The sequence below is a fragment of the Heliconius melpomene genome, chromosome 3 (genome assembly GCF_056956725.1).
Source record: "Heliconius melpomene rosina isolate 202511_hmr_F chromosome 3, ASM5695672v1, whole genome shotgun sequence".
NCBI lineage: Eukaryota > Metazoa > Arthropoda > Insecta > Lepidoptera > Nymphalidae > Heliconius > Heliconius melpomene.
The window spans coordinates 3,653,256-3,665,757 of NC_140391.1; the positions used below are offsets into that span (position 1 = coordinate 3,653,256).

General features: G+C 29.5%; 1 protein-coding gene across 1 annotated transcript; it reads right to left on the reverse strand.

Moving 5' to 3' along the window:
- Nucleotides 1-8,982: 8,982 nt before the first annotated feature.
- Nucleotides 8,983-12,275, reverse strand: LOC146539887 (serine protease inhibitor swm-1-like). The gene is made up of 4 exons (XM_085207765.1): nucleotides 12,118-12,275; nucleotides 11,502-11,684; nucleotides 9,278-9,460; nucleotides 8,983-9,037 (listed from the first exon to the last, which is right to left on the reverse strand). Coding segments are annotated over exons 1-4 (456 nt in total). The 5' UTR covers nucleotides 12,206-12,275; the 3' UTR covers nucleotides 8,983-9,035.
- Nucleotides 12,276-12,502: the final 227 nt, after the last annotated feature.

A 12,502-nucleotide genomic window follows, 5' to 3' on the forward strand; every position in this document is an offset into this window, starting at 1 on the left:
CTTTATATTGCTAATATTTTAACATATTCCTAAAGTAGAATTTTTCGAATTTACCAACAATTCTATGTATATTTCTAAAATATAGGATTATGCATGAACAAAACCAGCTTATAAATAAACATTATCATATAAATGGAAAACCAGAACAGATTAATAAAATTAATGGCTTCCTCAAGTAAGGGGCCTGTTTGTTGCGGGATCGATAAATAACTAAATCTAACCGACGATCTGAGATTATGAGACATTTATCCAATACGAGTATACTTGAGAATGAAGTTTTTAATATGTTTAACATACAAGATTCTTTAGTGCTATCATAAAGAAATTTCTGCTTTAAATATTTCTTATAATACTGCATGAGTTTTTTTATAATAGTATATAAACTTTCTTTAATATACAAACGCTTCCGTTAAGACATTATTTAACCATTTTTTTTTTTATTTAAGCATAGAAACTTTCTCATATTGTTAGTCTTTGACGTTAAGACGATATTGTTATTTGCATAGCGTTTGAGGAAGTTGCTTGAAAAAAACTAATTTTTTTTAACCGACTTCTGTAAGAAAAGGAGGTTATCAATTCGACTGTATTTCGTCGTCGGTGTCAAACTAATGCTACAACACCTTTACTACAATATCTAATTACTAAGCCTGTTTGTTTTACTTGGCACCGACTTCAAAATTATAAAATCTTTATATAATTATTTTTCACTTTTTAGTTCGTTGTTAGAAGTCGGTTTTTGTTTTTGTTAAAAATTATTTTTTATCATATCTTAATAGAAAAAGAGGAGATCAGTATCATCTAACAAAATTAATTTATAAAAGAAGACATTTAACGTTTGCGAATATTGTTTCTTTCACTTTAAGACCAATGTTTTAGGTGACTGGATTTCATATATTTCTATCTTCACGCTCAGTTAATTAACGTTACAAATTAGCAGAATAGTTTTTATTTCAGCTTCACGCTGCATCCCGCATATAGCAGGGTAAGCATCTGGAACCTGGCAAACTTGTGTTCAGATACTTCTGTGCCATTAAGACATCTCCATTCCTCACTTTCACAACATTTTGAAAAAAAATCAACAAAATGAAAAATTAAATATTTCATTTTCTCGAGTGGAAATCGAACCCACAATCTGTAGCGTTTACAGTCATACCTCTATGGAATATTACTATTAAATAAATAAATATTGTACATAGAATAGAAATATTTGTTCATATCTAAGTGGGTCTTTGTGTATTTTAGTAAATCGAATTCCTTCAAACAGATAGTTTTACATTAAAAGTGTTTGCAGTTCAAGATTGACTCATGTCAAATACAAACAAAATTAAACTTGTGTTTGTTCCATTATTCTCGCTAAAGTACATAACATGCATTATAAGATAATACTTTACTAGAAAATAGAGGAACTAAACTATCAGCTTCACGCTGTATCCCGCATACAGCAGGGTAGGCAGAGGGAACCTAGTAGTGGCGGAACTCAACCCCGCGATTTGCCTCGACACCAGAGCGAACTATGTAATGATATAAATATACGATAACACTACGGTATTTCATTATAATTAAACAATTTTGTTGAAATAAAGATAAAGAAATTAATGAATTGAACTAATTGATCGACTGGTCGACTGACAGATACAATTGATTGATTGTGACAAATCACTTCACTCTCTTTTTGTTTGTTAATATGTAAAGAATTACAAACAATTATTATTGAAAGTTCAAAATTGCTACTATACTTATGTTTTGCATTGGGTCTATAATTATTTATTACTTTTATATTATTTCATCAACTAATAGTAGATCAATCAATTCAATTTTAATGATACCATATTCGAACCTTTGAAAATCCTTCGAATATATTTATTTTCTTATAAACTTCTGAAATACAGGTATATAGATTACAATAAAATTAATAAAAATAACAAATTCTTTTATTAGCATAGCATCATGATTCATCCTGTAAGGGTCAAGATCTCCACTTTCAACATAAATTCATGATCTAATATGTTAAGTAGCGGAACTAAGCTGCGATTTGTCATGCTAGTTCTGAAAAATAAAAATAAATAATTAACAAAGATAATTTTAAATTGTTGGAACAGCATATTATTCTATATATCCAGTACTTAGGATATCGATTTTTAATCGGTTTTACCTTTGTATAAATTAGATTAGCCTTTTAAACCTATTATATACTACGTACATTACGTCGCGCTGCAATGACGTTAAGCAGTATAATAGTTAAGCGATTAAATAAAAGTCAAATAACGTTTTTACTTGTTATTCAAAGGTTATTTGTGTTATAATTTCTTTAACTTCAATAAAATTAAAATAATCAATCTAAAATAGAACATACATATGATAAATTATAAACATTACCACGTTATTCTAGTTTATATTAAACTTATTACTCTGTTAAGGGTTTTATAGAGTTTTTATCAATCAACCTTTTCAGAACGAAGCTAGAAACTCAACATGAAATATAATGAAAGGACTGCCTCGACCAGTGGGTCCTCTCTGCTTATCCTATTATGCGCAAAAAAATACACTAGCATAGTAAAATATTTTCTTTAGAAAATGTGTAAAAATTGAAACGCTAGTATTAAGCCCGAGCCTTTTGAAAGTCGCGCTACACTATTTTTTTTATGTTTTCAAAAATTTAATATTCTCATTCGAAAACGTGAAATAACACTTAAACAAAAAATAAAATTATTACAAATACATACTAACTAAATTACCAATTATCATCGAACTCATAAAATTGTATAGAATATCATATAGAACTCTAAACCATCTCCTTAATTAGTACAAGTAAATGTTAATTAAAATATCCGCCTCACAATACCTACGCCAGACCGCTAAATCTTTAATATAATGAAACTAGGTTTTGCCTCTTTACGCCTCCGCCATGCAAATTAGGTCGAACCGCACAAAAGCCTATGTTCCTCTATTCTATAGTATTTGATCGTATTTACCTGAAACAACTAGTCTTTGTTTCGTTGGAAGGCATTGTTAAATTTGTACTTTTCAAATTTGAGGTTGAAATTTCATTGGATTTTATTTTAACACTGTTTTCTTTCTGCCTATACAGCGAGAAGCTATGAAAAAAAACGTGCTTTAGCCCCAAGTTGTTCTGAAAAATATATTTTTATTAGACATCTTCCTGAATAGGAAAAATTCAAATTTAAACCTAGTTCAAACAAAAACCTGAAAATACAATATGAAGCTTCAAAACTTACAATTTTGTGAAACGAAATATGCATACCAAATGAAGAAAGCAGGTCACTGCAAAACTCCTTCTCTATTCATGAAGCAATTTAAATAGCTGGAGGTTACGAGCTTTTACGAACGAGAATGAACACACGCACTGCCACGTAAGGCCAATCGCCAGGTAGGTCTTCACTATATGCATAGAATATATTACAGATTTTTACCCTATTTTTAAGAAATTTTTCTCTTAAATTTTCTATAAAATGTATCTCACAATTTTTATATTTTTCTTGGAAATTTGTTTTTTATGTAAAATATAGAAAATATTTTTTAACACAATCAATTTTTAAAAAAATATGTAAAATTTTCTGCATTTTGAATTGATTGTCCAATAATAGTTCTTAGTTTCGATTAAATTGATAATATCAATTAAGCTTGTTAGGTAAATATTTGGGTATTGTTTTAGAAAAATAGATATTTTTTAAATATACTATATACTTTTAATATTTAAGACGATAATAACAAAATTATTTCAGGCTTAAAAGTATGTATTTTTATATAACTTTATCAACAATAATCTACTTAGCGCGGTTATAATTGGCTTGGGAGGAACACAAGGCCAACGTTTTTTAATACATATCTATCTACGTAAACATTACTAGCTTATAATTCAATTAATTTATATTTACTTTATATTGATCTTATAAAGAAACAATGACGTTTGCCCATTACTAACACGATTAATTTCTGGGTTGGAGGACGTATATACGTAACTCTGTTAAAGAGGTTAATTTTCATTTATACATATAAATATTTTTTTTAGCTTCACGCTATATCCTGCACATAGCACGGTAGGCATAAGGAACCAGAAAATATAGTGTTGAGACACTTCGTGCCGTTCTCCATTTTCCGCCGAATACCAGAAATTTTTAAATAAATTGTTTTAAGTAAGTAATCAGTCTCTGAAAATTATTGTTCATATTAATTTTCTAGAAAACAAATTTTGTTTTAATATTATTTCGAGATTTCTAGAATAATGAGTTTTAACTATTAGATTATGCGAAAGACATTATTAACGACGAAAATCATTAGCGCGGACCTACAGTTTGTATCCAACCAATATTTTGAAAAATGTCACTAAAGCAAAAATAACTATAAAATAAAAGTATTAATAAATAAATTCAATTAGTATTACGCTGTACAGTGTACGCTGTATTGTTAAGACACTCTTTTCCCCACTTTCTGCATTCTAGAGGCATAGCGTGCTGAATGGCAGAACTTAACGCCGCGTTTTGCCTCGACACTAGAGCGAAGAAATGAAAATACAAATGTAAATAAATATTTCATTTCTTCGAGTCGGGATCGAACCCACAACCGTTGCGTTACAGTCACACCCTTGTACCGCTACGCCAAACGAACTCCTAAAATATAATAACACTACATATTTTAAATGATAATTATATTCTAGCACTTTAAAAATCTTTTACAACGTAAACATGTCTGTCTACAGAAAATGTACTTTTAAAAGGATAAAAAAGGAAGACCGTACGTGACGAAATCTGCGTCTTATGGCTTAAAGTTGTGTTATTTTTCATAAATACTTAAGTGAATTATAAGTACTTAACAATTTGTATAAAATAGGGGAGTGTCTTACCACTAAGCTCACTGCCTATTGCTGAAAAAATTCAATTATGTAAACATTCTCCTAAAAAAATATCTAAATTTAAATTATAAATTCATATAGAAATAAATAAGATTGCATTTCTTTTTCATAAATCCACGTTTTAATCAGATATTACATATCGGAATATTTCATTGCAGTTGCTTTTGTTCGGATGAATTACGACCTGCGATGATGAATGTTTTGAACGGATTACGGCTTTTAAAAACTTTAATATATTGCATACAAACCTAATAAATCATGAATTTTTTTTTTTACTTCCACGCTGTAAACAGAGGGAAGCTGGGAATCTTGTGCTAAAATGACATTATAATTCATTCCCTCGAGTGGGATCGAACCCACTATCGTCGCTCTTACAGTTACACGCTTGTGTATTATATAAAATACTTTAAAGCAAAAGAAACGTATCGTTGATATTAACGTCATTAAATTGCCCGCCATACTTAAATGAAATAGAGAATTTTACAACTCTAACCTTTATAAAATTATATCAAAATTACATACATGATATTTATGTGTTATAAAATAACAATTTTGTGTAGCAATAAACCGTTGTGAGGTAAAGTTGAGCTCATGTTGCAGGTACAGTTTATAATCTTAGAATGTTTAATATTAACTTTTAAAATATATATACTGTTAGATTATTCTTCGTACATTTAAATACATTAATTTAATTAAATTAGATCGATAATACTTACAGCTACTTGATATTATTATTTCTTTACTTTTTAATAGATTTCCTAAATTGAGAATCGAACCAACAATGAAGGCGTACAATTTTACTCTTTTTTCAATAATAGTATTTTTCAAAAAGCTAAAATACTAATATAAATAGATATAAATGAATATTTATACAGACACAGTTATAGTAGTTTTTACTTTTTATAAAATTACAAATGCCACATAGAAAATTTACTTAAGCATTTTAATCAAATCACGTCCCAACAACTTGTGCTAACGATACTTATAATGTTTTTGGCAGTTTAATTTTATACAATCGTTACTAAACGAAATTTTCCATAATTAAAGCTTATTTCTAAATTGTTTTAATATTTTTGTATATTTATGTATCTTTTTAACTAAGAATTCTACAAAACACCGCTACTAATTAAAAAAAACTTACTAAAAAAGGCTCATCATTATTTAAGTAAATACTTGCATATTTACTTAAATAATTAATTATTTAGATCGCTCAAAGAGGAACCAACCTCTTATTACAGAGTATGTAGCTTATTTAACTAATCTTGTGTATATGAAGACGAAAAAAAAAACAATATCATAAAACCATGGTTTCTTGAGGCTAGCGGCGCCTCAACGAGACGGACGGACGAGAAAATGAAAATATTAAATATTTCACTTCCTCAAGTTGAAATCGAATCCAAAACCTATCACATTAACAGTCATACGCTTGTTCCCCTGCGCCACGACTGGCCTCGTAGTGAATCAACAACCTACCAGTGCTTGGTACTAGCATATTAAATTTATAGGGCTCATTGGAATGAGCGATGACCATTACGTCTATAGGAAGAGATAGAAAAGTAGTTCATGATTGCATTTTTTATCACATATATCATTTAAAGCTGCAGTTAGCCTTACTGCGAGTGAATAACGGCCACCGATGATGAATTATAATCGGATGAGGTCTTTTTCAAACAGAGAGCCTTATTTATTGCTGTAATAATAACTTTGTCTCCATATAAGTTGTTTTATTTACAATTTACAATACAATTGATTGATTGTTGTGGTTTTACGTCGATGTGGGATTCGTTTATATTTTTAACGGATGAAAGAAATATATGAATTTACTTACTTATTTTTTTTTACTTACTTAATTCCTCCAGTCCAACATCGATAAAAGTGGTCTGGTTTTCAAAGAAGCTGTGCTGTAAAAATACTGATAGGAGAGTATAACAAGAAATATATAACATAGTGAACTATCACTAATATTTTAGTATAGACTATGAGGAACGACCACAATAAAAATATTAAAGTTCCATTCCATCCATTCGATCTCAAATATCAGGTGAACCGTAAAAGCTTCCAAATATACGCGAGTAAAATAGCAAGATGTTCAGGTTTTATTACTTTTCTTTATGTGCCCATAATAATATAACGACTTGGAGATAAAGTTTCTGAGGATAGCACAAAAATGTCCGAATTGCTGGTAATTGGTAAGCCTTGCCTTATACGACCATACTACTGGCTTAAAAGTATAATGAAAGAAGTTATGACACGTATATAGTTATTAAATATGAATTTTCTTTTTATATTTATTTTACGTGTACATTTTCGCGGAAGGTATATCGTATAGTATAACTTTGGGAAAATCCATTACAATTATTCATTTTTCATATATATTTTAGTATAGATATAATGGAATTGCTATGCTTAACTAGATCTAGAATTTACTTATACAATAATAACACGTACAAACACAGTGGGTGCGCTACAGTGATGAACTACTTTTGTAGAAAACGTATAAATATTAATTAAATTTTGAAATAAAATCTTAACTTAGCAGGATTTGAATCTAATGCCTCTTGGATAGCGTCAAAGCTTTGCATATGTTCTTATCAAGCCACGTCAAAATTCTTATACAATTATTACAATTTGTTTATAGCTATCTCTGTAAAGATTTTAGCTTAATAGAAGAAAATTATTCTTTTTTTCCCCTTTGATAGAAACATAACTACAGAAATAGATAATTCAAGTATAGTTTATATACAAAAAAATATTTTTAGCCGCCATTGTTGTCACCCGCGAGGTGTTGACGGGAACAAATGGGCACATAAATATTATTCACGACGGAAAAATTGCTAGATTTAAATGAGGTGCGGAATAGTGTATAATTTTATTTCCCTGTAAGCTAGTGTGTTGTTTTCAGGAAGATTTATTATTTCGTTTAATGTTGTTTTGGAGTACAATTTCATTTTATTTTCAAGTAAATTGTCGTTGTTGTTTTTCTTATAGTATGTTAAAATAATAGTACCATTTCTTGGTAAATTAATTCGTAAAGTCTTGGTATAATGGAGATATAAGGAATCGCTCACCGTGGTCATTTAACATAATCGACATTCTCGACATTCTCGTAAACGACATTCTCATTGAATAATATTTATTTAATAGTAAAATTTAATTATATAAATTAACTTCACACTGTAGCGGCAGCACAAATATAATGTTAAGATAGTCCATTCCCCACTTTCCGCCGAACTCCGGAGACATTGCGTGTTGAGTGGCGGAACTTAACGCCGCACTTCGCCTCAACCCCAGAGCGAAGAAATGAAAACATAAATTTAAATTTAAATAAATATTACATTTCCTCGAGTTCTAACCATAATTGCTACTCTTGAAACTAACGTCTATTTCATTTTGACAACAATCTTATCCCAATATTACCTTACAAGTCACAATATAAATTACTTAGAAATAAAAAAAAAGCATCCACTACTCACATTAAACATCCATTGTCTTACAAAAACAATTATTTACTTAAAAATTGGCATCTTAATTGAAGCCGCACAGAAAATTGCTTTCGCTTGTGAAAGCCACAGAATTTGAATACGATGATGAATGGCTTCACAGAGCACTTTTGACTTCACAGCAATATCGTAAAACAGATCAGTTAAATTGAAAGTGGAACAATCATTTCTCGGGGATTGTTCTTGGGGGGTGTGACAAAGCTTTTACTTCCGGAACGAAATTCGACAAAACGCTAGTAAAATGAATGATAATTTTGATAATGGAGTCTTTATAACGATTCGAAATTACACTCTCATTTGATTTAGGAAGCGTAAATAAAGATATTGTTGTATTGTTTGAAATTTGTCCTAAATATAAATATTGAATATTGTACTGACAATACTGATGTCAATTAATAATGTTTAAAAGCATAAGTTACTTCTAGAGCCACGAGTTTTCGTTAATTTCAACTATATATTCTATAATATCTTTTCAAAAATCAAATAGATTTTTATTAAATTCTTAATAAGTAATTCCGTTTTCTACTTTGAAAACATTATATGGTGTGATTTGGTTATTTGAGATATTTTCTTAAAAAGATGAGTAAAATAAAAGAAAAATATTGTAAAATATTTAATTCATATTATATAAATCTTCAACTATTTTAGGCAAAACTATTTTGCTTTTCTGAAAGAAAGAAAAGTCATTTTAAAATTTAATCCTCAAATTATGAATAATAAATACACATAAACATTACTTAAACTCTATTAATATTATATTAATAATGCATGCCAAAAAAATCAATTAAATAAGAAAGAAAGTACAAATGAAAAAAAATTACTGCGTGAGTGTCGTAACACTAGGTTCCCTTTGCCTACACTGCTATATATGGATCACAGAGTGCAGCTAAAAATAAATTTTACTTACAGCATAATTCCTCTGGTACACAAACACCGCTACCGTCTCTCACCTGGCCGTCTCTACATTCACAGGAGGGCAGGTAACAATTACTATCTATTAAAGGACATGGCCCCGATCTTTTTACATCCTCACAAGTTTTATAACACACTTCAAGTGAGCATTTATAATATACTTCATTTAGCGGGCAATCTGTATGTTTTAAATATTAATAATATTATTAACATTAAATAGATATTATGTATGTATGACAAATTATAATAGATTTTTAAATTATTTTTTCAAATTAAACTGGTGGACGAAACATGCAAAATTACAATTATATATAATGATTTTTCATTTTCTAATATGACAAAACGCGGCGTTAATTTACGCAGTTTACGTTTAGTTTCACGTTGGACCAACTTGGAAATGATTAATACAATTCGTTGAGACTTACGTAAAGGTTTTTTATCGTCGATGGGTGATGTTAAAACACTATAGCTAAAACAAGTCAGTGAAAAAAATATTAACAATTTCAAAGTCATGTTTCTTACACTTTAGTTGGTGTTTGAGTAATAAGCAACCATGCTGTGAGACTCTTTATAAAAGAAAACATATGGTAAAGGTCAACCTGTTAGCAGAATCTTGGACTATTATGATAAGATAATATCCACACAGTTAGTAGATATTTAATACTGGTCCCTTGATTTTATACTAAAGATTTTATGGTTTTTAAGGTACTCATCTTGTACGTAGAAATGCCTGCCATGTTGTGTGCGGGATACAGCGTGAAGCTGATTTAAATCAAATCAAATCATCTTCACGCTCTATCCCGCACACGGCGAGGTAGGAGGTAGGCCAAGTATTAACAAAAAGTATCTTAATACTAGGTTCCCAGGTTCCCTCTGCCTACCCTGCTATGTGTGGGATATAATGTTACAAGAAATAGTAAAAAATAAAATTAAATGCATAGTTTAATTTGCTACTGAGTGATATGGTATGTATAGATACTATAGTTGTTTGTTCTTATCTTCTTTATAAATAATATTTATTATCTTAATATGATAATCATAATAGTTGTGTGTTATGTCAACATATCAACACTTTAATTAATTATAAATTAATAATATGTGAATTTTAATAAAAAGCAACACTTAGCGTATATTGTATTTATTTAAGAAATCTGGAAAATATTTGTATAAAAAGCCATTTTGTTCTTCTTCAACTTCCATATTTGTTTTGAAAATCCTTCTAAAAAGAGAAGTTATTTTATTTTATTATATAAACATGCCTAACTTTAAAAAATCTTTAGACTTAGATAAGTAAAACAACCAGGATAATATACGCTTTACTAGTATACTAGTAAAGCGTATATTATCTTTTTGGTTCAGTTCATATGAAGAAAAAATATGTATGCTTATTTTGTAATATTTTTCTATATCGTGGGCTTTGTGTGTAGAGTGTAAAAAAATACAAAATCTTTCCTATATTTCATATAGTAGAGAATACAAATCAATTTACGTAATTGTTAAAATCTTCTTATACATACATAACTTAAACTTAACTTCACGCTTTATCCCTAGCGAGGTAGTCAGAGAAAACGGAGAGCTTCGGTCTCTACATACCTCTTTCGCCTCGTCCACTATCATCAACCTCTTCATACATGCCCTCCGGGGAGTCCTCATGCTTTTTACGTGACCTTCCTCCAGTATTAATATACATGCATAGACAATATATTTATATTTTTTAAAGACGTTTGTCTTTCCTGCTTATTCACTTTAAAGGCAAATAACAGGTTTACTCTAAGACGATGATATTTGAAGGAATACAAAAATAATAAAAATATTAAAGAAAGTGGCGTTTCATGAGGACCAATAGAGCATAATTTACTTTGCGAATATCACGTTGTATGGAAAACACACGAAGGAAATTGACCAGTACTTGTAGTATAACAATGTTTACGACAGTTCTTCCTCATATACGTCTTGATTTCACACTGTCATATTAAAATCATTTTTATAATTTTTTATATAATACAAATAATGAAGCACAAGGGACATAAGCGTTAACTCGAGGAAATAAAATATTTAATATTTTCGTTTCTTTGTTCTGGTGTCGAGGTAAAGTTCGGCGTTTAGTTCCGTCACTCTATACGCAATACTTCCAGAATTCGGTGGAAAGTCGGGGAATCACTAATACTAGGTTCCCTTTGCCTATCCTGAGATACAAAAAAATTCTTCAAATTACTTACAGCATTCCTCAGATGGTACACAAACACCTTCATCGTTCCTCAAGTAACCGGATTTGCATTCACATGAGGGTAAATAACAGCCACTAGCTATGGCTGGACATGGAGGCGGATTTAGCAAATTATCGCACTTCTTGAAACATACTTCAAGAGAGCATTTGTAATATACCTCGTTCTCAGGGCAATCTGTAAATGTTGATTAAAAAATACTCGTATATTTTATTATTAACAAAAAATGGCCATGTGTGATGGGAGAAAATAAATAGGAAAAAAAAAATATTTGACCAATTTTAATATCACATATTAACTGAGATGCTGTAGGTATATTGAAAAACTAATTTTATTATTTCCTTACATATTGTATCTATTTATTCAGTTAATTCAAATAGTCTTGGGGAAACCCGCACATTGAGTAAACAGAAAGCATAATAATGAATCATTTAATTTTCTCTTTTATCATTTATACTTTGAAAACAAATAATTTGAAATCACTAATGCCTCAACACAAAATGAACTCATCGGGACCTTTTTTATATATTTTTTTTTAACCTAGATTATGTTAACCTAACTCCAATATATAATTAATATTGTGCATATTAAAAATATATAAATAACTTACCTAAAGGTGTCTCTTCTTCAATAGGTGACGCTAAAACATAATTCAACAAAAAAACTAACATAAAAACACTTAACACTTTGGAAACCATGTTGAATACTCTCAAGTTAAAACTCAAGTAGTCAATGATCGTACGTAAGGCTCTTTATAAAGGTAATATAATTGTTTTTATAAGCATATGTATGTAGACTCGAAATCCTATACTTCGTGCTTAAGATATCATTATTACAATCTTACTCATATAATTCTACTTTAAATTATTATAATCAAAGTTTAATTTAGAGGCACAAACTACGCTCTTCTTACTTTTCCTATCATATACAGTGCAAAGGATGAAGCTATAGTATTGTTTTCAACTTCAGCTGGAACGAACCTGGAACCCAGGAAT